Genomic DNA, 27,364 nt, shown 5'->3' with positions numbered 1-27,364 from the left:
GGTAGGTCTTAACTTAACTTATCTTAGAAAAATTCAGAATACCGAAAGACCTAAAATACTATTTGTTTTAAAGGATAAAGCTAAGCGCCAATCACGTTATACGATTTCAAGTTCGTTTTGCATCATACGTCTACAATCACTTCCGGTTTGAAACGTCAACGTCAATTTTGACATATTTGTCATCTTCATTAAAAACCCTTTAAAATGAGTCCAAAGATGACGCACTTATCTCAAAATACAAAAAAGTTAGAATAAAAAACATTAAACCCTAAGTTAGCAACATGAAGATAGCAATTTAATTTTTAAATATTAATACCAACCTTAATTTTTAATTTTTTTAATAATTATATTTTTGTTTTTGTGACAAATATTAAGACATTTTATAAAAATTAAGAATATGTCAAAATGATTGACATTGACATTTCAAACCGGAAGTTCTTATATCTCGAGTAATATTGGAATTTTTCACGACGATTACAAATATGTCAAAAATGACGCTGACATTCTAAACCGGAAGTTGACCATAACTTCATTAATATTCAAGATAAATATGTCGTGTTTGTACTCATTTTAAAGGATTTTGAACGAAGATTACAAATATGTCAAAATTGAGGTTGACATTTTAAACCTGAGTTTTTCTCAACATTATTCATTTGTCGCTTAGTCAAGTGATGCATAACGCGGTCCAGTTAATACTTGCTGTGATTGCAACAATGTTACTTCAACCAACCTCATTCCAGATTAAACCTAAACTATCCAAGCCTAAGTCTAGCTTCAACCCAAATTACGCAATCCAATTGTATCCAAATCCAAGTTTGGATACAAAACTTAATATAGCATCAGCAAACCCATCTATTACACAATGCCTAAACTACCTATGCTTAATACCATGTGAAAACCACAAAGGTCATTGGTTGACACATACTATTAAGATATGCGTTATTACTGATTTTTAGGATTTTTTCGCTGTTTCTAGTACAATTTAAATTCAAACCCTAAAGAAGTTTAAAATATATAAGCGAAATATTGGCATGTGCAAAAGTAATTGCTGTTTCAATAGCCCTTAATCCTATCCTGGAGATAAATTGAACTTTCGAGGTGTTAACGGGATTGAACAAAATCTCCTGCTTAAGTTATACACAACAATAAATGGACTTGGGCTTGCATAAAATCTCAAGGTTAACAATAATCAATTATGTTTACAATGTAGTAATACAAAATTTAGTACTAATAGATTTTAATAGATGGCGATACTGTAATTTAATACTTAATATAACTTATTATTAAAATTGAGTTTGTTTCATAACAATTTTAATCAATAAAAATTTTCATAATCTTTCTTTTCTTGAATAAACAAGGTCATGGTTGCATGTAATTATTAACGTCCCTATGTACTAATAACGAATACCAGAATACCTATTGTCATTTTAAAATGAATTCCTATGGTATAGACCGACTTTATCGAAGGTTATCGGAGATAAAAAAAAAGGAGGAGAGAAACACAACGAAGCGGAAATTTTTTACTCTCCCACCTGATCAATTTCAATCCTTGTTTAATTAATTCATATTTCCTGGGTTTAATTTTTTATAACGATCAAACCGAAAGGAAAATCTAGGATGATTGAAATCGGAAGGAATGCGAAGGCAAACAATGTATTCAATTTACGCAAGTACAAATAATATAGGAGTTGAGTTGCGATTTCGAGTCTATTAAAACAAACAATGGATTTAAAAGTCAATTTTTTTTGTTTGGTGATAAGATTTTCTTACTTATTTTTATTTTTAATTCTTTTCGATACTAAACTATTTTTGGAAAATATCTTTAACAATACGTTTTTAACAAAATTGTTATCGATCAGAAAATTTTCCATTTTAGCTTAGTTAGTGAGTCATTTTTTTAAAGAACTCATATAACAAAAAAAAGATAATATTTAATTAATGCTCACCGGGTCCTCCATCCTGAATATGAGTCCCATGAGTTAAATGATGCAATTGAGCATAATAGTGATGGTGATGAAGAATACACTCCAAATCTGTACAATTTAACATTTTCACTAAATTAAAAATAAGAAAAAAAGTAAAACGGGAAGAAAGGGAAAAATAGAATGCGAAAAACTTAAAAAACGCGATCAGCACCAAATGGTAGGATCACATCACACGATCAAGGTAACCCTTTCCAACATCTTTCCTTTTCTTCGTGTTGTTTCGTTAAAAGTCTCGGACGGGTTTTGCGAATACGATTGAAAATAAAAATGGTATAAAACACTTCACCATCAAACGAACTGAGACACCTTCGTTCAAGTCGCAATTGTATGTGTAACTGTGTGGACGGTAGAATCGTGGGGCCGCTTTCTACTGCGAACCAACTGACTGGTGGCCTGTTGCTGTTACTCCCCACCTTAAAAAAACGGCAGCAGGTTGTTGAAGTTCTGTCGTTTGGTTGAGGTGAGGTACACAAGAAGACTTCTGGAAAAACTAATAGAAATAATAAATAAACGTATTTTCTAATACCAAAATAAATCAACAAAAATAAGTTAAATATATTATATGGGTTAAGATGTTATTTATTTATTTATTATCTTTTTTTTTTGGGACTTAACGGTGTTGATTAAACGTTGTTGATTTGGTAATAAGTACTGTTTGCTGTGTTTACTGTTATTTCATTTTGACACTGTGTAACAAATCAATTCGCGGGAATCCTTAAAATGATACAACAAATATTAAAAGGGATTGATTACAAATTCTTACATAAAAAATAATAAAAATATGTTTGGTTTAAAAATCGTCTTTTTTTAGATTTTAATTCTTTAATATTTTACCTCGAATCTGCACTTTCCATCATTGACTTCCCATCGATTCAAAAATTCTTCTGCTTCATTCTGCTTTAATGAGTTCGGTTAGGTTTAGTTTAAATCTGAGTTTGTGAATAGATGAGTTGGGCTTAGTTATGGATGGTTTCGGCTTCGTTTGCGTGGCTTAGCTTGAAAAACACAATTTGACTTGGGTTGGGAATTTTGTTAAATTTGCTACTTACTTGGGCGTGGATGAGTTGAGCTTAGTTTCAGGCAGAAGAAGTTTTCTGGCAAAAAAAATGAGATTAGAAAATTGCAGGAATGAAACTGCAGGAAGTGTAAATCCAAAATGGAATTCTGCTCACATACTGGCGGTCCATTTATTTGGATTTAGTTTCTTGAAAAACTGTAATAATTGGAGTAACCACCATAACTCCAAGTGCAAACACGTTTGACGCTGAAATGCTTGTAAACTTCGAACAAGCATTGCTAGATGAAGACAGAAGAAGAATAAAATTCGTTGTGAACCTCGTTTTTGTGGAAGATCATGAAGATAACCCTAGATGATATGTAGTCTAAAACTGCCGATGATGCAAGTCTGATACGTCAGAATGGAGTATATTTATATTAAAGTTTCTTAAAAGTTTGCAAAACACTCAAATTCAAGAAACTTAAAATAATTAAAAAAAACCACTATCAAGATATGATGAATTTCAACATATTTAATAGTAGATTTTTATAATAAATGAATGAAACGTTTAATGAGTAACAATAGATACATTCCAAATGAAGTGGATGCACTTAGTTCCATTGAAATGAATAATTGAATTCCCCATTTAATTAATATGTTAAAAAAATTAATATGATCATCAATAAATCAGGTTAGATAACAAACGTTGATAAATCGAAAACGATAAATTTTATATGTAACGTTTAGTGTACAATTCCCGGATTATAAATCGGCGATAAAAAAAATCTTTTTTTTCAATTGCTAAAGCGAAAAACCTTTTCTTCCGAAAACATTCCTCACCTCATTCAGGACGTGATTACGTAAACATTTCTTAAGCGACACAATTGTAATGCGACTCGACCGGCGATAACTTAACCCTAATTAATCGAATTGTTGCGGAATACTTTCACCGGAAATCCAAATTGTTAAACCAACAACGCATCATCTTCTTCCGGAGGAATGCCACCGCGCGACAACAACGAAGAAGTCGACAGGTTGTTTGCACTTCCTGCAGTTTCAACGTCGTCGGCGGCCAGTTGTCTGGAGGATCCGATCTCTTTCTCTTTTCCAAGATGATTTAAGTTTACTTGGTGAACAAAGACGCAAAGTAAAACCTCGAAGGCGACATTGGCCTCGTTTCCATCGCAAGGTTACAAGCAAAATCAAGAGTAACTTTTAATGCCAACGACGAAATTGTATTTTCAATCTTCGGAAGAATAAATTTTATATTAACGTGAATAAATTATTTAAAAATTAAGAAATTGGATTAAAAATGTTGATAAAAAAGGAGTTGGTGATGCAATTTGAGTTCGATTTCTCGTTTCTATTTGGAATTACAATTTTTAATCGAGCTTTAAAATGTTATCCTTGGATGGAGATCATTTGACACGAACTTGTCAATAGAAGTTTCCTTTCACTTGCTCCTTTTAAATTAATCGAAAATGTCTTAATAAATTATTTTCAGTTAATTACAAAAATTAAAAAATTATAAGTATTTCAGAAGTAACACAGAAACCCATCTAACGTAAGTAGAGAAGAACATTTTCTCTTGGCCAATAAGGAAACGATGGAATTCGAAGCAGCTTCCGTATGATAATCAAATTTCCAACATCCAAAGAGCAAAATCGGTTTTCACATTTTTTTCTTCTTGGAGAAGTCGGGATTTCGATAAAAATTTCCAAGAGATCTCTCTTCCATCGTCGTCGTCGTTGTCAGATCTCGACCTTTCTCTCCATCTCGAAATAAAAAGAAGAGGTGGTCGGAATCAGCCTTGAAAGATTATCTCTCATGAAGAACTCACGAGAGAATCTTATTGTTTACAAGAAGTGATTGTTAAAATAGACCTTTGTTTTTTTTCTTTTATTAAATCCGGGATGATTTCTTGGAGTAATATTACATTTAATAAGATTATAATTATGTGGGGAAAAAATTGTGCCAAATCAACAAACCGCAAGAAGTAAAAGGCTTGTTGTGAGATCATCAATCCCTCGGGCTACTACTGTGTGGAATTATGAAACGTTGTTCGTGATGTTGGAGGTGAACAACCTCCCATGGGGATCGTTAAATGACGATTTTTTATCGTCAAGGTTTCTAATTGATTTTTCTGTCAATAGAAGGGATGCAACAATTAATTGATTTTGATAGTGGGTCAATGAAAGGAAAGAAAACGAAATGGAATATTCCAAGACTATTCTAAATAATAATTAATGAATGTACAAATGTTTTTCACTCGCAAATTCCTCAATTGCTTCTTGTTTCTTACACCATCCCCAAAATACTCATCTCCCAACCCTGCTTTACAAACATTAAAAAAACTAAAAATAAGAAATTAAATAAGAATAATATTAAGTACTAATCGCATTGTAAAAAGAGAATCTTGGTGACTAATTAATCTTTATATACTTCCTTGTAGTCACAAAGTAAACTTTATCTTCTCCGGTTGAGTTGATTTTCAAAAATAAAATAATTGATTACATTTACATTCACGTTCCAATTTTAATAGATACGTCGCTATAAAAGTAACAAAAATAATTTTAAAATCAAAAGTGCTTTATCAATAAAATTTCAACTTTTCACTTTTAACGATTACTTCACAAAAAAAATCCTTTGATAATCCATCTAGCTAAAAAGATTAAAATCATAAATCTATAAAAGTATTCAAAAATAATAATCACCTTTATTTCAATTCAAAATGCAAAAAAGATAAATAAAAAATATATAAAAATCACCGCGATACAATTAATTTTTTACCTGAATCAACAAAAAGAGCACTTCCCAACCCAACACCTCCACACATTTTTTTATTTAATTTCATTTTATCTCCAAATTTCATATTTACCCATCAGGATCCATTCTCGACGTATCAACATTAAACGCTGATTGCTCATCAATCGTGTCAAAAAATTCGTCTGTACTTTCAGTGGCACTTCCGGCCGTGACTAAATTCGGCCCGCTCGCTGTTTCGATCGGTTCGGATGTCTCTAATTCGTCGTTGGGTAATGGGCCAACAACCGATTCAGAAATTGTTCTTTCGGCTTCCGCTTGATCGTTACTGCTCGTCGAATCGGACGAAGATTCCTCTTCGTCCAATTCTACCTCGATTATTGAAGGATGAACACCTTGATCAGTACCGGGAAAGGAAAAAAGGATAAATAAAAAGGGAGGAATTCATTTTTGTGAGGTAAGCTACCAATTCCGTCACCTTGGCAATAAAAGTGAGGCTCATCGTGGGATTCACCGGGGTCTTCAACGTTTGCACCTAATAATTGAAGTAACCAATTAGGAAATTGCTCGGTGTTTTCGGCCATAACTAAATTAGAAATTTAAGAATTAAAATTAAAAAATTAATTTTGATTTAATTAAATACCAACTCCATCTTCATCGTTAATATTAACACCAATTACAATTATGTTAGGTTGAATTTGATTGTTTTGATTAAGTTGATTATCTTGATTAATATGATTATCTTGATTATTTAGATTAATTTGATTATCTTGTACAGCAATTTCCGGTGGGATTCCAAATTCTTCCAACATATCGGTTTCCGAATTTGGATCAAACAGTGCTTCTCTACTCGCCATATTAAGTTCTTGATTACCATTTTCAGTTGAACTTGTACTCATTTGTTGTTCGTTATTATTTTTAGCCACATTTCCTTCAACGTTTATATTCACCAAAACATCTTCAATTAATTCTTTGGCTAAACCATCCATTTCGATTTGATTCTCCAAATCTAATTCCATTAATTCCTTAATATCCTCGCAAGTACTATGATCATTACTACTTGGAATTGTTTCATCAGCTGTGCATTCTTCAGGAATTTCAATTTTATTTAAAGTGTTATAAACGAAACATTCAAACATATTTTTAATATCCTCTTTATTAACATCATCACGATTAATATCCTCTTTACTAACATCATCTTTCTTTTCATCTTTAGTTTCATCGGGATTTGATTTTTTTCGTTTCTTTTTTGAATCGGACGTGCTAGGGATTGAAGATAAATTATTATCATTGATTTTTGATGTTTTCCCAGCAAATAATTTCATTTTTGTGGAAGTTTTTAAACCGGATTTGTTTGATTTTTTATTATTAGAACTCGATTCTTCGGATGTACTTTTTACAGAATCGGATTTTGCTATTTTAAATGATTCGTTATTTGCTTTATTGGACTGTTGATTATTTTTTTGAGAATTCGAAGTTGAAGGTTGTTGCCTGTTTTTTATGTTTGTGCCTTTTTTCGGTTTCTTTTCGTTATTCGATGTTGTTTTTTCTGGGATTACCGTGTGGTATTGATGAGTGATTTTGTTGTTGACATCTTTTTCGGAGTTTATTTGATTATGTAATTGTTGGGGGGCATCTTGAAGTTTCTCTTCTTCTACCTGATAATAATCAAATAATTTTTATAATTAAAAATAAAGTTTATATCAATTAACATTAAATAGAGGCCTAGTATGGTAAGGCCTAAATCGACAATTGACGATAACACTTTATTGACCAACATGACCTGACATTGCAGAACTTAAAAATTGCCAAAATATCATAAAATTTTGACACTAGACCAACATGATATGTTCTAAAATAAAACTAAAGATAGAGTGTGAAAAGCTTCAATGACGACGTCGGTTGAAAAATTTCTATTAGCAGCAAAGTTTGCGTATTGCCAAACAACATCTTAATATTAGGCTAAAATTAACCCATATAAGTATATCCAGTGATTAGTTGCAGCATCCAGAACTTAGATCCGGGTTCCATGGTGACTAGAACCAGAATCTAATGGTTGATTCCAGTATCTAATCGACAATTCCAGTGTCTACAAGCTGATAGCTTCGAAAATGATATAAATAAGAGTTTTGGTAGTAGATTCCAGTATACAGTTGGTAAGTGTAGCACCCATAATGATTGATTCCAGCATCCAGAACTTAGATCCAGGTTCTATAGTGATTAGAACCAGAATTTAATTTAAATTTTGGCTAATTCCATTATGTAATCGATAATTCCAGTGTCTAGAAGCTGATGGTTTCGAAGTGAATTGAATAAGAGTTTTGGTCGTTGATTTCAGATTCAGCTGATGTGTACAGCATCCATAGTGATTGGTTCTAGCACCAAGAAAGTAAATCCAGGTTCTATGGTAATTAGAACCAGAATTTAGTGGGTAATTCAGTATCTAGTCGATAGTTCCAGTGTCTAGAAGCTGATTATTCCTATGTCCTGAAACTGATAGTTTCGAAAATGATTTGAATAAGAGTTTGGTGATCGATTCCAGTATTCAGTTAGTGAGTGCAGCACCCATAATGCTTTGTTCTGGCATCCAGTTCTTAGATCCAGGTACCATAATGATTAAAACCAGAATTTAGTGTATAATAATAATATTTTACCGAAATTGGACAATAACGATATCAGTCGATAATCAGTAATGTTGGTAAGTTCGCCATGTTTGAATGCAGGAACAATGCGTGCGAGCTTCCAAAGTTTAGGAAACGAGCAAGTGCTTAAGAATAAGTTAATTATTAAATGAAGCAGAATTGCAAAAATAGGTAACGTTTATTGGATGATTCCAACATCCAACGAAAGGTACCGGTACCCAGTTTTTGCCTCAGTATCCAGTGATGAATAAAGTTGAAGTACTAAATAACAAAAACTTGCAAAAATTATTTTGCTGTATACAATATTGCGGGGAATATTACAAAAATTGTAGCTACTCAATCAACACAAACAAAAATGATGTGCTTATACAAACTAAATATGTGTTAATACATGGTTTGTTTGAAAATATTCTTTGTAAAAAAATGAAGGGTTGAAAGTTGATTCAAGGATAACGCTCTATCAATATAAATAAAACAGAATTGGTACATTTCGCAAAGAAGGGAAAGTTGGGTCCTTAATCTCTGGTTGAATGGATACAAAATTTATTAATGTTGTTATTTTAGATGTATAAAGGTTCAATAATGTAAATCGTTGCACACTTTCTCGCTCCAACTACCACATCATCCGTCTTCTAGCCAATCTCTCTTCAATATCTGAAACTTAAAAAGCAAATAATTCCACAATGTAGCAAGTCATTTCTTCCCTCATCGTCCTTTCTTCCAGTATAGTTGTTTAAATTATGATTTTAAAATCAAGAAAAAATTTTGTAGAATACAAATAATTTTCTTTTTAGTATTATTGTGGAGAAACGCCTCAGGAAAATTTATAGATGGAATAAAAACAAACCCATTTTTAATTTACATATATTTTATATAAAACAAATTAATAATAAAACAAAGATTTCTTCATTTACATATAACGAATAAATAACCAAGTAGAAATAAACAAGAGATTCGAAAATTAAAAATAAAATTTTTACTTTGTTACCTTCTCATCGTTAATTTTAACACCACCGGAAGCATTCAAATATTCTGAGTCCCAATCGGATTCTTCCAAAGCGGATGTTGACCACGGTATTTTAAGAGGTTGTTCATCGTTCGAATCAGCATCATCAGGGCGAGAATTTCGATTATTCATCGTTGCATCAAGTTCGTAAACGACGCAAAGGGTTTTTTCATCACGACCACTCTCTAAACAACATTCTTCGATACGGAATTTTTCCTTCTCCAGCAATGTTCTACCAGATAAAAATTTTCTCGTTGTGATTTATTTTTTATTTAATTTTTTTTAAAACTCACAAGAAATTTTGAAATTGTCACAAATGATTTTTTATTGTTAAATTGACATTTGATCTTTTTTTTAACTTACCGTACTTCTGAACCTGTCGTAAAACATCCTTCATCATTTGAAATTAACATGTACAGCGGCATTTCAATTCGATCGGTGTTTTCATTATAAAATCTTGAATAAGGAGTTGCTACTGAATAAATTTTGTATAATACTTCATCTAAAATCCGTTTTTCTGGGGATCTACTATCAATTTCATAGGGATATTCGATAACTTCAATTTCTTTATAAAAATTTCCCATTTGTACAGGACAATCATTCCCAAAAACACGATTTTGTTGCGAAACTTGATCAGTTTCATAAATACCTAATTGTTTTGTATAACTATAATAAGTACAAATCCCAAAAGATTCTTTATTAACCCCTAAAGGTTCCGCCGGGGGAGTTATTTCATCCACAGAAATAGAATTAAGACAATCTTTTAGAAACACAGCATATTGAGTACAAAACCCAACCTTTTTATGATTATTTGGTGGATTTCCAAGTCCATCAAAATAAACTTGATAAGTCGGAAAGCGTTTCGTTATATTTCTACACCAATCTTCAAATTGATCTCTATTCCATTCAAATTTATGATCGAAATGTCTGAATCCATCGTTACGACCAAAAACAACATTAAATTCAGCATTAGGAGTTGTTAAAACAACCAATAAAGGTCGGATAAAACCAAAAATATTAAACGGCAGCGCTTCTAAAGTATCCGGATATAAATGCTCAATCCTACAATTACAAAAATAATTTATAATTCAAAATAATCAACTTATTTTTCATTATCACATACAATTCAATACCAATAACAGCATCAGCACCCTTTACTCGATAATCAGGATCAGAAACACTTCCGCATAAAAGTTTAACAGTAAGTTTTTGAGATCTCTTCTTTAAGAAGTCAACATTTAAAGGGCGAATATTAAATCGATGCTCGCGAAGAACATCCTCGTCAATATCGACACAAATAATTTCACTTATTCCAAAGAGATGTTTCATATAAACGAAAAAGTGTAACTCGCTGCATCCATAATCAACGATTTTTCTTATTTTTGGTCTATACTTTTCATTAAGGAGAATTTGTTGAACGGTCGCATAACGTTGTTTATATAAAGGCGGATCAAAACGAACGCCAAAAGCGTCGTCGGAGGTGATGCTGTTTTGAAACATAACCTCACTCGCCTTCGGATGACATTTTGGTTTGTGGGTTTTCGCCACTTGCGATTCCTTGTAGATCTTGCGTAAATAACGAACGATAAAATACAACGTGTGGAATACGATGATCATTGTGCATTGCCTTTATAAAAGAAATTGGAGAAAATTTGTGTTTCAAATAAAATTTGAAATTTGTTTGACTTTGACAAATTAAATCTATGTATAGGTACCAACATTATTTTTTTTTTCTTAATTTAATTAATTAATTTTAGGTTATTTCACCTTATATTATATTCAATTGATTAGTCATAGCCTTGGAGTTATATAATACAAATTCTTGTTATTAAGATTTAAAACTATGTAAATATTTATTTAAATTTGTATATTGGGTTGCATAACTTTTAACTAAATCGTTTTACTTCATTGAAATCATAAATCTTTTTTGATTTTATCATTAAAAAGCTGTCACCAAGCCGTTTAGAAATCACTACCTATATATATACAGTCTAGAAAATCATCTATCACTGTTCAAACTGCAACACGTGCCGTCTTCTGGTGATTTATGAACAACACACATGGTTGATGGCAAAAAAAGGGGAAAGTCCCCCCTTACAAAATTTGCTTTTAGATGCAAATATGGAGTTCGTATTTAATTTGGTTTGACTTTTTCTCCTTTAGATAGGGGAGTCCTTAAGAGGTAAGGTCCGTGCGAAAATTGGCCAATTAGCCGGACTTTTACCGGATTATGGGGGATGCTGGACAGCACGTGCTGAAAGGAGACTTGAATCCTAATTTTCCTTAATCGATTTAACCCCATATAAAGGTATAATTCGATCAGATTATTAGGAAAGAACGTCGGATGAAGGAAAAACGTTTTTATATTCGAAATATGGGGCGAATATGGGAAGCAAAAGTGAGTTAAATTGGATATAGGTATAGAAAATGGGGGAATACATCTTTTCTTATTTCCCCATTGGAAATTCGATTTGTCTTTAGTTTGAGTCGGTAGGTGACTTCAAAGAAGTCCTCTTTGTATTAGGCAAAAAAAATTCGATTTAGAGTAAACTATATGGGAAGATAAAGGGGAGAATCTAACGACAATTTAGGGATTTCTTTTTGAATATTCTTTTCAATCATACGGTTCGATACTTTTAAAAATAAATTGTTGTAGTTTCCTAGTTCAACTAAGGGGGGATAATTTTAGAAATTGATTTAGGAAGTGTCTGAAGTGGTAATTATTTGTTTCGAAGACTTGGAGGATTACGTCGTTACCAGTTTCATACATCTTATTAAGTGAGGTTGGAACGTACTCGAATCTGCAAAATTTGCATATACTCGTTGGGAAAGTGAGGAAATTTAGTTTGAGTATCTCTTTGTTCGTTGAAATTTAAAATTATCCCTTAGAAACTAAAAGGGGTTGTTGGTCTTTGATGCATATTAATTCAAGTTTTGCTTAAAAGAAAGAATTTGATTGAATCAAGCTTTATATAACCGTGTCTAAGTTGAAGTGAGTCGATTAACGTTCGATTAACAACTCGATGTATCAACTAACAAAGAGTAACATTATTGGATATATCTATTTGTTTTACTTTTTGAGTTGGAAAAATCGATCTAAAATGCATTTAGTCTATGCGCAGAAGTGCAACTAAAGGGTAGTTGCACCACTAGCACATAGTTTTAACTAGGTCAGTACGTCAGTAGAGCAAAAGCTTCCATTCTGGTGAGGTGTTTCTAAATAAAAAGATCTTTTCATTTAAAATTCTTTTACATCATTAGTTGAAGTGATTTTAAAAGTGTTTTTCTAAAAATTTCGTTTAGATTAAATTTAAAAATGTGTTTGAATAAAATAAAGTTTTTAGTGTTAATCCATGCGGATATCAGTGGGATCTTTGCGGTTTTGGAGGTTGTGGAGGTTCTGGAGGTCAGAAGTCGTCATCATTGGAGGGTAAGTGCTCATTGAAAATTTATTCAAATTTGATTTGGACGCGTAGTAAACGCGCAAATGCGAAATGCCTGTCTTAAAAGCTGCCACCGAGAGGGTCCTGTGGGATTACATTCCCGTTTCACAAAGACACGTGCCACATAGATCCGACGAAATTTGCATATAAGTTATTTGCATAATACGCCCTTTTCATTATCTCGCTAAAACTGAAAACCAACCCTTTTAGAGTGTCAATATAAACTATGTGTTATAAAAAAGCTTTATTATCTTGTGGATTTGATGGTGAAATTTTGGTGTCATATCCGGTCCATATCTCCCCTAAAAGTCCAAAAGAGAGTTGATAGGCGTTGGGGCGTGACTTTATCATGATTGGGGACGATTGAATTTTCCCGTGTTTTCCGCACGTTTCCACCGGAAGATTAAGATTTAATAGGCGTGGAAATCGGGTCGACCCCAAAAAAACTCAATCCATTTCAAATCCTACACTAGAATAAAAAATAAAATAAAAAACTTTCATTTTGACAACGTAGTCAAATTTTCATCAACGTTTCAAACACGATCTTAGCCAATTTCATGTAATTACGTTATAGTTAGATTTAGGGGGTGTGTCGAGAATTGCTGAACCAGCTACAACAAGCTTTCAGAGTGGGATGAGTTAGAGGAATGGAGAGACGACCGATTCATCATAATCGCTTGTTTATATTGCATATTAAGCGGGACCGAAGCCCGGAGTCAGTAATCTACCAGCCACTGTTAGTCGGTAAACACATTAAACACGATGTAGTAGTAGAGTGTTACGCCTTTAAGGTATTCACCCGAAACTCTGTAATCTTGTTAGTGAAGACAACTACTAGAGGAGATAGAACGACAAGGATTTACGAAACTATTTCGTAACGATGATGATACAAAATCTGATTTGATGATTAATTAGTTAACTAGTAGTTATTTTGTTAATATATGTTGTTGTGTATTCATTTTTAGCGATATTTATCAATAAATCTAGTCTCTAAATGTATATGCATGTATCATTAATAAACGACAAAATTGAGATTAATTTAAAAAAATTATAACTCAAAAACTAAAACCGATTTTCAAAAACGGGGTTCACCATCGAAAAAATGACACTTTCTTTCATAAATATTCTAATTTTTAGATTGATTGGGTAAGAAATCGATTTTTTTAAATAAATGTTGTTCCTAAAAGTATGATTAGGTTTAAAAGTTTATATCTCAGAAATGAAATGAGATTTTCAAAGACGGATTTCACCACGATAAAAGAAACAATTATCTTTATGTATCCTGAAATGTTCGTAACTATATTCCAAGAAATGAATTTTTAAGGAATTTTGATATTTTATGGAAAAAAATGGTTATCGTTAAAATCGATAAAATTTTGATTAATTTAAAAATATTATAACTCAAAAACTAAAATCGATTTTCAAAAACGGGTTTCACCATCGAAAAGATGATACTTTCTTTCTTAAATCTTCCAATTTTTAGAATTATTGGGTAAGAAGTCGATTTTTCACAATTTTTTTAAATAAATGTTGTTCCTAAAAGCATGATTAGGTTTAAAACTTTATATCTCAGAAATGAAATGGGATTTTCAAAGACGGATTTCACCACGATAAAAGAAACAATTTTCTTTATGTATCCTGAAATGTTCGTAACTATGTTCCAAGAAATGAATTTTTAAGGAAATTTGATATTTTATGGAAAAAAATGGTTATCGTTAAAATCGATAAAATTTTGATTAATTTAAAAATATTATAACTCAAAAAGTAAAATCGATTTTCAAAAACGGGTTTCACCATCGAAAAGATGATACTTTCTTTCTTAAATCTTCCAATTTTTAGAATCATTGGGTAAGAAGTCGATTTTTCACGATTTTTTTAAATAAATGTTGTTCCTAAAAGCATGATTAGGTTTAAAACTTTATATCTCAGAAATGAAATGAGATTTTCAAAGACGGATTTCACCACGATAAAAGAAACAATTTTCTTTATGTATCCTGAAATGTTCGTAACTATATTCCAAGAAATGAATTTTTAAGGAATTTTGATATTTAAAAAAAAAATGGTTATCATTAAAATCGATAAAATTTTGATTAATTTAAAAATATTATAACTCAAAAACTAAAATCGATTTTCAAAAACGGGTTTCACCATCGAAAAGATGATACTTTCTTTCTTAAATCTTCCAATTTTTAGAATCATTGGGTAAGAAGTCGATTTTTAACGATTTTTTTTTAATACATGTTGTCTCTAAAGGTATGGTCAAGTTTAAAACTTAATATCTCAGAAATGAAATGACATTTTCCAAGACGGATTTCACTACGATAAAATAGATCATTTTCTTTACCTGTTCTGAAATTATCATAATAACATTCCAAGAAATGTAGTTTTCACGACTGCATGAAGAAATTGCTTTACAACTTTCTAGATACGAAGTATCTCATCTGGCCAGATAAGCGATCTCCGGTGGTGCTTAACTTGACCAAAAACGTAGTGAACTATTACCTCATCTATCAATAACTTAATTAGGCAAAATCCAACATTTTAATATGGTATTAATGACAACATCTCGAACATGCGTTGTTCAATTTCGTACCGGCAAGGGACCTCGAGTTCTAAAAAGAAATCTAAAATATTATAAAGTTTAAAGTAAATTAAGTTATGCAACCATTTTAACAAAAAAATGTATTACAAAAATGATTTAAAGTTTTAATTCTATAAAAAAAGATTAAAATAAAGTTACTTTAGCAACATTAGAAATTAATCGAAGCAAAAAACAACATGGTGAAAACAAAAATGAATCAAAACAATCAAAAACAAATCACAATCATGTTTTGTTGTTTTCCCCCACTCAACTGATTTCGTTTCGTTTTTTTGTTATCAAATAATGTAAGTAAAAACAGTTTTAGAGTCGATTGATTGTTGTAAAAATTGTTGTAGTAGATAACGCATCAATTATCTTATCTATTTAGCGAAACATTTCCAGTAAAAATCTACGTTTTTAACTAAAACATAACCCTAAAATAACATTTTACGAGTTTTCAACACACATCAGCAATTTTTCTTTGCTATAAATAAATAAACCGGCTTATTCATCGTTAAATTTCACTCAAAAATCGGTGCCTACACGTTTCATCTGCCCAAAACGTAAGTTTTAACCTCTATTTATATAAAATTTAAAATACTTTTCAGTACTTCCCTAGATTTCATACTAAAATGATCATAAAAGTTTTTAAAAAATGGTATGATTCATTTTGTTTAATTATTTTTTTATCAGTTTTTTTTTGTTATAGAAAATAAAAATGTTAGACCTCGAAGTATTAGAAAATCTTCGTTGTAGCACTTGCCATAACTTTCTTTGTGTTCTACCAATCTATAGTTACGGAGGTGAACAAAATATATGCGGAAGATGTCCAATAAAAGAAGAATTTGCACCACAACGTGCGATTTTATACGAAACGGTGATTAAAAATCTTGAATTTCCTTGTCAATTTGAAATGAGGGGATGTCCAGAAAAGATAATACCCGAAGCTATGGAAGCACACGAATTAATATGTTCATTTCGACCTATTTATTGCCCACAAATTGAGAAATGTGAGTTTCAAGGTGCTGTCGAAGAGATTTCTACTCACTTCGAAGATGAACATCCTGATGGAATCTTTAAAAATGTCGAAATTGATGTGGTTAATTCATATGAAAGAAATTATATTTTTTGGGAAGGAAATGATACATTTGTGATTGCTTTAAAATGCATAACTGATGTTGATGAGAAACTATTTGTTCAAGTTAAATATTTAAATAATGAAAAATCAGCTGGAAACTTTAATTTTAATTTACAGTTTACAAATAAACACAAAGATTTTTTTAATATCACCGGGAAAGTTGTTTACTCAGAAAAAAAATCAATTGAAGCACAAAAAGATTATGAAACAATATTAATAAAGGATCTGTTAACCAATTTAAATCACCCAGCAATTATTTTTTCAAATATAAAAATGATTAGAAGTCGTCCCTCGGTTCAACGAGTAGTCTCACAAATTGAGTCAAATTTATTGTTAGCTATTGAATGTCCGGTTTGTTTTTGCCATATGACTCCACCTATTTTACAATGCACGAGAGGACATAGTTTTTGTAAACCTTGTCATGCGAAATTGGAAATTTGTCCAATTTGTCGCCAATCAATGTCGGATACTCAAAACTTTTTATTAGAAAATCTTACCTTAAAAATTGATTATCCATGTAAATTTCAACAATTTAATTGCCAATTTTACGGGAGCGTCGATAAAATACACCATCATGAAAAGATCTGTTCTTATCAACCGACTTCGTGTATTTTAAACGATTGCGATTGGAACAACACTTTCCCCCATCTTTTAGAACATTTAAAAACGTCTCACCACGATGAATTCTTAGATGTAACAACAATAACATATTTTGTTGATCTTCAAACTGAAGAACCCTACAATTATGTGATTAGTAAATTTGGAAATATTTTTAAGGTTGTTTTTAAAGAAGACCAAGATTGTTATAAATGGTGTTTACAATTAATCGGACCGGATGTTGATCCATCCATGTTCGTTTTGGAACTAGATATTAAATCTGCTGTTAATTTCGAAAGAGTTTATTATAAGAAAAAATGTAATCCCCCGATTACGATTGGCGAAGAATTTATTGATAGAGATTCGTATGTTAAACTTAATAAAGCAGTTCTCAAGGGAATGATTGTGGACAACTTGTTGATTTATTATTGTAATGTTGCTCAAATATAAGGCTTCTTTGATAAGTTGTGCCAATTAGTTAATAGAATGTGATTTATTTCAACCACTTTTGATAAATAAAAACTTGTTTTGAAATTTTTGTCGAATTTTGTTCTCAAATTTTCAAAAATCATATCGCAACAAATATGAAATCAAGCTTTTAAAATATAGCCAGGTCATTACGAGACTTTTTTAAAAGATCTTCACATGTTCCTTTTTTTATGTCTTTGACATAGAAGAGACTAACGCTCAAGACGGATTTTACCACGATAGAACAAACAATTTTCTTTATGTATCCTGAAATTATCACAACTATATTCTAAGAAATGGATTTTGAACGAATTTTTATATTTTATGGAAAAGAATAGTTATTCGACAAAATTTTGATTAATTTAAAAATATAACTCAAAAACTAAAAACGATTTTCAAAAACGGGTTTCACCATCGAAAAGATGACACTTTCTTTTATAAATCTTCCAAGTTTTAGAATGATTTGGTAAGAAATCGATTTTTTTAAATAAATGTTGTCCCTAAATGTATGGTTAAGTTTAAAACTTTATATCTTAGAAATCTGTATGCAATAATGTCAAAATCCTTGACACAAAAAAAAACCATCACAACCGTCAAAAAGTGTTGCTAAAGATCTCAATTTTAAATTTACAATGAAGAGAACTTCTCGTTTAAAAAGACCGACATCTTCAAATCAAGCAGTTGATGCCGATGGAAGTCTTGTATCATTTCAAAGTTTTGATAAAAAATCTGACGATGAACGCTTGGCATTTATTGATAGTATCAGATACAGTTGGGCATCAAAATTGGATTTTATTTGGTCCGCATTAACGTGTATTTTTTCCGTGGATGCATTCGACATTCTCATCCAACTGAATCCTCTCGATCCCGGAGTGTATCATTTTATTATAGCAGTTTGTTTCTTTGCACTTCCAGTTTATTATATGCAACTGTTATTGGGACAGTACACCCAACTTGGGGTTATATCCCTTAAATATTTGAGCCCGATTGCGCACGGCGTTGCAATCGTTTTTATTATGAACTTATTTCTCAGGACGATAAGGCAAAGTATTCTTTTAGATGATGCGATAGTGTATTTCATCACTAGCATGCAAAGTGAGTTGCAATGGTTGATGTGCCCACCAAAAAATGATAGGGAGGGATGCCAAAAAGTACCTTGTTACGATGGAGTTGTTAATTGTTCTAATTTGCTTTGTGGTAATGGAACTAAGTTGCATTTATCAGCCGAAATTTTTTATTAGTAATGATTTAAAATGATTAATTCTTTTTGTATTAATAATTTTTTTAAGCTCCCATTATAAAAGTAATATGGCAAGAGATATTAGTACTGTTACGGTGGTAATGCCTGAGTTTCAAAAAATTGCTATTCACGGTATTTGTTGGTTTTGTACTTGCGTTATATTAATTTGTACAATTAACCATTACATCAAGGTAAAAAAATTTAGTTTTATTAATAATATTTTAAATTTATAATTTTTAGGTGATCAAAATTCTTCGTGTAACCACAATGATATTGCTTTTAGTGTTAATACTGGCGGTCACCGTTCCAAATTTAGGTGAAACTATATCTGATCTTTTCGCGATCAAACCGGAATCTTTAACGAATATCGATGCGTGGTTAACAGCAATTCCTGCATCATTTGAAGTTTTAGCGGTGGGAAGAGCTTTCCATGTCATTCACGGTTCTTATTTAAAACCTAGCGAGTCTTGGACAATGTATGCAATCATCGTGGTGATTTTACATTTTGGATCTTTAGTGGCTTGTTGTCTTTTTACAACAAGTTGCATACAAAATGTATCTAAATATGCACAAATTGATGATGAACATCGACATCTTTTTTTTAATCATGGAAGTCAAGTACTTTTTGTTGCAATACCTCAAGCGATTGGGTCAATGGGAATCCCTCAAATGTGGAGTTGCTTATTTTTTGCCATTATTATCATGATTAATATTAGCCAACAATTAGCCCATTTAACTTTTATACAAATGTCGTTGAATGATATTTATCCGGGAATGGTGAGGTATAAGAAATATGGAGTGATTCTTTTTAGTATGAGCAGTGGACTTTTAAGTTGCCTACTTTTAGCACCTGTAATGAAAAAAATTGTTTCGATTTTTATTTTAATATCATTATCTTTTTAGGAGTCTTACGCAGTTTTTGTTGTAACTGTTAGATATTTACCTCACGATTCCACCGCGATGAGTGTAATTTTAATGACATTTTTTGTGTGTTGGGTTTACGGCGTGCAAAGATTTTGCGATGATATCCACTTTATAACTGGGCAACCACCAGCTATGATATGGAGAATTTGTTGGTACATCTTACCATTTACTTTAATCGTAATTTTAAAAATTATCAAATTAATTTCAAATAACCAAATTTCTTTTTAGATCACATTCGTTCAATTTAAACTTCGCAGATACACCTACGACAGTGTTAGTCTCTTACAAATCGTTTTATTAGGAATATTCACCTGCCCGGTACCAATAGTTGCGATCGTTGAAACGTTTAAATTCATCAAAGCGAGAGTGAATAATTAAAAATTACTCAAATTACTTCTTTTTGTAAGTTTCTTTATAGAATTTAATTGGGTTATTTCAACCCCATGAAAGATTCGGCCCACCTGATTACAAAGAACGAGAACTAAGACGATTATTTAATCCAAGAACAGAAACTAGATGTAGAAGAAGAAATCAACTCTGCAAACACCGCTGTTTACTCGGCAGCAAAGTAATTCATTTAATAATTATTAAAAGTTTATTATTAAAATTTTTTAGCCCTTATCAATGATAAAAGAAAACGATATTGAATCTTCAATTGGCGATTCTCACTTTGAGGATGAAATTATATTTGAGGAATTAAAATAGTTTTGAGAAAATTAAACAATATGTTCTTGGTGATGTCTCAAGAGAGAATTGAGATGTCATAATAATGGTTAAATTAAATTATTTTGATTTATTAAAATCGTATATAATCATAAATAATCTTAATTGATTCATTAAACATTGTTTGTAGGCCATGAAATTAACTGGGACCGTATAAAACAAAAATCAAACAGTTATTAACGTTTTTTCTTTTAGTTAACTTTTTTCTTTCTCATTTCTTAACGAAATGGTTCTATCCAAAAAATTTTTGTTTATAATATTATTTTTTATGATTTTTGATGTATTTGCGCAAAACAATGACGATGACGAAGATAAAAAAGAAATGATTTTAGATAAACTTGTAAGTAAACTAATACCGATAAAAAATTATTTTTTATTTTATTTTATTTTTAAAGAGAAATGTGGCTGATTCCGTGGTTAAATCTGCAAATAGAGCTTTACCATTCATGCATGTTGTTTTAGACGCGATTAAAGAAGGATTAAATGACGAGGAAGATGAGAAAGAATAAGTTAAAATAAGAAAAATTATTTTTTATTTAATTAAAGAAATTGAAATAAGTAAGATAACTTTTATTAATTAATTTTTAATCTTGGATGTTTAAATCACCCGGGTTTGGATGCATCGCATTTTCAAAATCGCCGGAAACGCCTTCGGTTGCGGCACAAAATTTAAATTGGCCCACTCCGCAAACAGCAGAAATAACGGGAATTATTGTTTTTATTATTTCGCAAATTTTTTCGATGGCACTCGTCACTTTTACGGAGTGTTTACCTAAAGTTGTTCCGATGTTACTTGCTACTTGACCAAACTTCAATAAAGTTCTTCTCTAAAATACAACAGAAATAGATAAAAAATTAAAAATTTATAATAAAATTACCAAAACTCCTGGTCTTTCACTCGTTGCTTCATCATCGATTTCATCTTTTGGTTGTTCGTATTTCGTTACGATAACATCACTTCTTATTCTTTGATCGAAACCCAAATCTCGTGATTCAGAGGATTTGGTGAAATAAATAATAAAGATGAGAAAATAAAAGGTTTTAAACAACATTTTTAAAAGAATTAATGTTGAGGCGTCGAAGAGTTTTGATGGAATAAGGAAAAAAAGTGTTGTTTTTCAATTTTAATTTATTAATCTTTGTTTTATTTTTTTTTGTGGTTCTTGCGGATTTTCCTTATCTTTTTATTTTTTAAATAATGCAATAATTTGCGTTGAAATTGATTTATTCTTATTTGTTAGAAAATCGTATAATATTTAACTTTCTCATTACATCCACACCGGAGAGCTTTCCGTATCCTTTTCGCTTCCATGCTCCTAGTTCCTTAATGAAATTACTTGGACTCATCCGTTTCCTAACAAGTAGTCAAACAGACCGCCCCAATCAACGCAGGATTTTAATTAGGTGCGATTAATTAACACGTGCAGACACACGTTGTAACTCTCGCAAATTTTAGGACGTTTTACTTTCCGGCTTAAACGCGAGTGATGACAGTTACTGGTTTGGGTGTTAATCAAAGAGCTCTTCATCAAGGGATGTTGAATGACAAACCTCGAGGTTTCCCCGAGAGGGATGTCACGGATTTACTAATCAATGTGGACTCCTCCTTCTCTATTCGAACACGTTGGAGTTGGTGACAAATTGTGGAGGAGGCAAAAAGATTACTAAATCTTGATTAAATTTACTTCAAAATACTTTTTATTTCATTATTACATCTTAAAACGTTCTTGAGATGCGACTTTTATAATTTTTTTCTTAAAATTTATGACAATGTCGCATACAGAGTTTAAGTTAAAAAATCATAACACCCAACTTTTTGGAATGTAAGAAATTATTTTTGGTGTATTGAATCTACATTAAATTTATTTTAAAATGCTTCTAATTTCATCGTTGTATCTCTTTACATTTAAGAAATATATAAAGTCGAAACTTGGTGAAACAGAATTGAGGCGTTTTCGATGAAATGTCAGAAATTTAACGATTATTTATTTTTGTTTTAGTTTTTAAGCGTCTAAAACAAGATCTTACTTTCTCTGAGCTCGTTAATTTGAGTCATCCATTACTCCTGCGTCCAATTTCGTTTAAACCTCTCACCCCTACCACAGAATAAATTAAAGTGCAGTTTCCGTTGTGTTTTTACGCGACTGTAAAACCGTCCGTTAATAAAATTCTCGCACCGCTTAACGACCCGCCATAAACCGCAAACGTTCGCCCCATACCGAAAACGAATCCCCATACTTCACCCCCTTCTAACGTTGAAAACGTTGAACACATTGAAAAACTACCCAAAACAAAGATGCTTTGGTATATCTAAATCGAAATCTGCAAATATCGCGTATCCGGCTGTGGATTTCTAGAAGACCTAACGAGGAGGACGCATTTTGAATAAAGGCTGGTACAATGAATAAGGGAGAAATTGCAAAGGGGGTGGATGGATTACGACCCGGAAATATAAGTAGGGCAGAATCTAACAAGTGAATTTCTTTCTTTTCAGCTCGACCGGGTACGGACACAATGTGGGTTTTGCCTGAGGGGGTTACTTTCATCAAAGGGGGTGAAACTCCGGTAAGTTCTCAAAAAACGTCTTTTGTTGGGCCGATTTCTTTTTTATTTATATTTAAAAATAGCAAAAATCTACAAAGTTGTTCTTTAACTTTTCCCAAAATCAATAAACAGTGAAAAACAATTTCATCTGTTGGGGTGAGGTAACCTCTTCAGGGGCAAAAGGTCCCTTTTGCTTTCTCGGAGAGTACTCAGAGCATAACGAAAGCTGTCTTCCCTCATTTCTGCTGGTCAATCACCAATTGTCTCATCGTATTTCCTCTGCGGGCAAACTCCGTTGAGGGCCGAGTGGTCCCCATTGTCCCAAAGACCTTAGTGACGACCTGAGTCCCGAAGTAACCATAACGACTGAGCGCGACGAGGAAAATAAAATTAATTTAACTAATCCATGGTAAGAGGGAAGTCGAAAATTTCTCTCTCGTTAAAGAGGATTATATTATTATTATTATACCCGGTAACAATGTTGCGACGTTTTTGATGATCAATAAAACTTTTTCCTCTTTTTATTCGCGTACGCCCATAAAAAAATCGGCACAAGATAACGGGCGATCAAAATTTATCGCTTACAAAATATGTTGCTAATAATCCAGTTGTAAAAAATTTTACAACCCCCTTACTTTACGGATCTCCCCCGTTAAGAATTCAAAAATAGGGGTTTTAACGACAATCAATATTTTTTTTCCGCGGTTTATAACGACGTCTCAGGAATAACGAGCCTTATTTTGGATACGTTATACACAATGTCCAAGAGAGACTTAGGAAACCCTAACAATCTGCGTACTTGAAGGCTTCTAAAACCACCCTTCACGAGGATTTTTCGAGAACTCGGAAGGTCATTCGATGCCCAAAATCCGCTCCTAATATGAGGGGAACAGCGCCGTAATTAGGACTTCCCTAATACACTTTCCGGATCCGTCAAAATCATAAATGACCTTTTAGACTTCGTTATTTTGAGGACACGGTGGGATTATTAAATTTCAGTTCTACGATATATACCACGTGTGCACCCCAAAGGCTTCCTAAACTTTTCCTCCCCTCCCCTTTTAAAACCCCGTTTTCAATGAGAATATTGAATTATTATAAGGAAATTGAAAACGAAATTGTCGGTTATTTGAATCATCCACCTGATTTTATTTTCGTTATTTCATTAATTAAAACTTTGCAAAATTCCTGCTACTATTTAACTTAAAAATGAAGTTCTACAAACATTTAAAATATTACAGACTCACCTAGTTATACATAAGTGTATATAACTTTTTATCCCCAAATCTGCATTTTAAGAATAAAAGTTTAAAAACTCCTATCTCAAGAACGTTTTGAGATAAAACAAAGCAGCATTTAAATTTCGACTCAAGAACGAAATAATTTCAAAAAATATCTTATACGATTTTTTTAAAGTATCTAATAGGATTTAATTTGCTTTATATTATATAAACTTAAAATTTGATGAAGAAAAATTACAAATTCTCCAATAATTTAATCAAGAAAGAAAAGATGGTGGAAAAGCTGAGTTTGCTAAGATTAAATTTAACAAGATTAGTTTTCCTTCATTAATCACCCAATAAAAAAAGTTAAAGAATCTCGCGTTTCGTTTTTATTAAGAACCTAAGTGAGACACACGATCCCTTGCTGCTTATTTTTTCCCCTTTAATTCGAAATTCCAATTTATTTTCGATTATTTCGAGGAAATAGCAGATTCATTAATACCAATAAAATCGGCCTCGAAACCCTCGTTATTTCGCATTAATCTTTGCCTCTACTTACATCGGCAACTTTAAGTACCTCCGAGTACCTCAAGTTATCTAAATCTAGGAACGTTGAGGGTTATGTCTGTAAAGTGATTGCGCTTGAGTTACTCCGATTCGCTTCCGGGGCTTCCGGCACGTTGTCTTCTACGACAGAAGGGGTGAGAAGTACTGTTGTTAACTAGGAAGAAGTTAAAACGGTTTTAGTGTCTTGGATGTGGACCTAATGGAAACGTCACCCCTTCTCCACACGTTCACTTAAAGAGGTGCCAACAAGTCGGCGTGGAGAAACTAGAAGATTTCGGGAGGTGTCTTTGCCACCATTTGCAATTAGTGATTTCGTCCTGAAACGTCACCGACACACAATTCTAACTTGTCTCTCTCTTTCCCCCTTTAAGGACCCACTTGTTAGGGACACTTATTTGCGGGACAACGACTACGACGACGGCTACGACGAGGACGACGTCTGGGGTTGAAGCAAGAAGTCTACCACGCCCCAACGTGTTCGGGACAAGTTGTTTTTAATAAATCCCAATTCGACGATTCATCCGAGGGGTTGCGATTTCCCTATAATCGTCCATGGGGTTCTTGTAAATTAGGAACGAATGGACTTTCACAATTTCATCCCTTCCCCAAATTCGGACTGTTCTAGAAGTTTTAGGGGGAGTCCACTGTCCACTCATTGAATCAATATTTCATGAAACCTTTAAACGGATTTCGTGGAAAGCTTTTAACGCGTTATAATTATTTAATAAGGCAAAGGATTCTATTTATGTATTTGTCAAAAAGACGTCAAATTTTAGTTTATGTCATCTAAATCTTATAAAATGTCGCTAGCACTATCTAAAAACGTTCTAAAATTATCCTGGATTCGATGCAGAAACATTTCGACGACTAAACAACGATGCCGAAAAGTAACGTTGATTGGAGCTGCTGGAGGAATAGGAGCCCCGTGCCTTATGCTGTTAAAAATGAATACGATGATTAAAGAATTGAATGCTGTTGATATGAATAAAGTGATTCCAGGAGTTGGAATGGATGCTTCTCATATGAATTTTCCTGCAAAAACTAGAGGATTCGTTTCTCCCGAAGGATTACAAGAGGGTCTTTGTAATGCCGATATTGTTGTTATAACAGCGGGTGTGCCAAGAAAACCTGGGATGTCGCGGGATGATCTCTTCAAAGTTAACGCTGATATAATAAAAAGTACAGCGGAATGTTGCGCGGAAGTGTGCCCAGATGCTTTTGTCGTAATCGTTACCAATCCATTAAATTCAGTCGTCCCAATTTTTTGCAAAGTTATGGAAAAACAAAAAAAACTAAATCCTAACAAAATCTTTGGATGCACCACTTTAGATAACGTTAGAGCAAGCACATTTGTTGGTCAATTAAAAAATATAGATCCCAGAGAAATTTGTGTCCCCGTTGTGTGTGGTCATTCCGGAGAAACCATCGTCCCAATTTTTTCCCAAACCAAAGGAAAAATCAAAATTGAACTAAAACCAAACGAAGTAGCCGAATTAACTAAACACGTCCAAGATGCAGGTACCGAAATTGTCAAAGCTAAAGCTGGAGGAGGATCAGCAACGTTATCTATGGCATTCTCAGCGGCACGATTCACTAATAGTATCTTAAAAGCAATGAAAGGCGAAACGGATGTCGTTGAATGCGCTTACGTTAAAGCCGACATCGCTGGTTGTAAATATTTTGCAACGCCGTTAATTTTAGGACCATGCGGTGTTCAAAAAAACTTAGGAATCCCCGATTTATCAACTTATGAAAAATGCCTCTTGGAGAAAGGAATCGAGTCGTTAAAGAAAAGTATCGAAAAAGGAGAAGCATATGTAAAGTAATAAAATAATTTGATTTTTGTATTTATTAATAAACAACGGTATTGTTAATTAATTAATTTTTTTAATTAAATTTTTCGTTGATTCGAAATGTTTCCAATTTACATCGGTTGTGATTAAATTCCAAACACAATTAGAAAAAGATCGGTGGAAAATCAAAGGTTGCCACTAGGAACTGAAAGCACCCACTCGATTTTTCGACACAGGTACTGGGAATGTGGTCGAGTTACAATGGCCCTTCGCCCTTCTGTATAAAATGAAAATGAAAAGGACCTTTTTTGAATGGCACGAGGTGAAACCAACGGGAGTATTTGGGGGGAGGATCGTCAAGCGAACTGTAAAGTCATTTAAATTTTTTTTTGGAAAGGGGAAGATCTATTGTTGTCAAGTTAATAAATCTTTATTTCTTTACATAAAATTTTACAAGAGGTGGGTTTAATTTAGAATTTCAAGTATCAGTATTGAAATGTATAAAGGAACTAAAAGTTAGTTTCTTTTATTGAAAAGCTGCAATTTCCTTGTACAATTTCGTACCGATTAATAAAAAATTTTAATATTTATAATTTTTAAATTTCGTTTTAAAGGTACATATATTATTTGATTGAAATGGAACGAAAAGGGTCGAGTATCGGATTTCGTAGGGATTCCATAATAAACAAATAAATCCTGTATGAAAACAATTTGCGGACCTGAACGGGGG

The 27,364-nt window shown here is 32.3% G+C and overlaps 5 protein-coding genes, 1 long non-coding RNA gene and 1 pseudogene across 11 annotated transcripts in view; 3 read left to right on the top strand and 4 right to left on the bottom strand.

Annotated features, from left to right (window-relative positions):
- LOC111428275 (uncharacterized) overlaps positions 1-2,351 on the bottom strand; it is a 52,700-nt gene extending 50,349 nt beyond the window's left edge. Inside the window, exon 1 of one of the 2 annotated variants that reach the window (XM_023063730.2) lies at positions 1,947-2,351. In XM_023063730.2, coding sequence (XP_022919498.1) covers positions 1,947-2,049 — 103 coding nt within the window. In that variant the 5' untranslated portion in view covers positions 2,050-2,351. The remainder of the gene's footprint in view (positions 1-1,946) is intronic. The other variant, XM_071199133.1, reaches the window with a different exon arrangement.
- A 3,327-nt stretch (positions 2,352-5,678) lies between these two features.
- On the bottom strand, positions 5,679-11,093 carry LOC111428435 (Hen1 methyltransferase). Of its 2 annotated transcripts, none has more exons than XM_023063940.2 (6): positions 10,517-11,093; positions 9,757-10,455; positions 9,376-9,625; positions 6,389-7,403; positions 6,212-6,331; positions 5,679-6,140 (listed from the first exon to the last, which is right to left on the bottom strand). In XM_023063940.2, exons 1-6 carry the CDS (start codon positions 11,008-11,010, stop codon positions 5,857-5,859), a joined length of 2,862 nt encoding a protein of 953 aa, XP_022919708.2. In that variant the 5' UTR covers positions 11,011-11,093; the 3' UTR covers positions 5,679-5,856. The 2 variants fall into 2 exon arrangements, with proteins under 2 accessions (XP_022919708.2, XP_071055224.1); XM_071199123.1 differs by having other exon boundaries at positions 5,679-6,148; positions 6,214-6,331.
- Positions 11,094-12,624: 1,531 nt separating this feature from the next.
- Positions 12,625-15,674, bottom strand: LOC139431432 (uncharacterized). Of its 2 annotated transcripts, none has more exons than XR_011641531.1 (3): positions 15,502-15,674; positions 15,181-15,448; positions 12,625-13,305 (listed from the first exon to the last, which is right to left on the bottom strand). It is a non-coding gene; the product is annotated as an uncharacterized lncRNA (long non-coding RNA). The 2 variants fall into 2 exon arrangements; XR_011641532.1 differs by having other exon boundaries at positions 15,577-15,674.
- Positions 15,675-15,686: 12 nt separating this feature from the next.
- On the top strand, positions 15,687-17,686 carry LOC111428336 (uncharacterized). The gene is made up of 2 exons (XM_023063818.2): positions 15,687-15,980; positions 16,127-17,686. Exon 2 carries the CDS (start codon positions 16,136-16,138, stop codon positions 17,600-17,602), a length of 1,467 nt encoding a protein of 488 aa, XP_022919586.2. The 5' UTR covers positions 15,687-15,980; positions 16,127-16,135; the 3' UTR covers positions 17,603-17,686.
- A 73-nt stretch (positions 17,687-17,759) lies between these two features.
- LOC111428335 (sodium-dependent dopamine transporter-like) lies at positions 17,760-21,103 on the top strand. Of its 3 annotated transcripts, none has more exons than XM_071199126.1 (9): positions 17,760-18,860; positions 18,910-19,051; positions 19,101-19,712; positions 19,764-19,961; positions 20,013-20,150; positions 20,203-20,352; positions 20,400-20,556; positions 20,638-20,847; positions 20,903-21,103. In XM_071199126.1, exons 1-7 carry the CDS (start codon positions 18,253-18,255, stop codon positions 20,487-20,489), a joined length of 1,938 nt encoding a protein of 645 aa, XP_071055227.1. In that variant the 5' UTR covers positions 17,760-18,252; the 3' UTR covers positions 20,490-20,556; positions 20,638-20,847; positions 20,903-21,103. The 3 variants fall into 3 exon arrangements, with proteins under 3 accessions (XP_071055227.1, XP_071055226.1, XP_022919585.1); XM_071199125.1 differs by having other exon boundaries at positions 20,400-20,588; XM_023063817.2 differs by having other exon boundaries at positions 20,400-20,847.
- On the bottom strand, positions 21,018-21,610 carry LOC111428337 (uncharacterized). The gene is made up of 2 exons (XM_023063819.2): positions 21,386-21,610; positions 21,018-21,334 (listed from the first exon to the last, which is right to left on the bottom strand). Exons 1-2 carry the CDS (start codon positions 21,557-21,559, stop codon positions 21,092-21,094), a joined length of 417 nt encoding a protein of 138 aa, XP_022919587.1. The 5' UTR covers positions 21,560-21,610; the 3' UTR covers positions 21,018-21,091.
- Positions 21,611-25,641: 4,031 nt separating this feature from the next.
- On the top strand, positions 25,642-26,667 carry LOC111428206 (malate dehydrogenase, mitochondrial pseudogene; annotated as a pseudogene).
- The last annotated feature ends 697 nt before the right edge of the window (positions 26,668-27,364 follow it).

The sequence above is a fragment of the Onthophagus taurus genome, chromosome 10 (genome assembly GCF_036711975.1).
Source record: "Onthophagus taurus isolate NC chromosome 10, IU_Otau_3.0, whole genome shotgun sequence".
Classification (NCBI taxonomy): Eukaryota; Metazoa; Arthropoda; class Insecta; order Coleoptera; family Scarabaeidae; genus Onthophagus; species Onthophagus taurus.
Note: the sequence above shows the minus strand (reverse complement) of the source record. Positions and strands in the feature narration are given on the sequence as shown.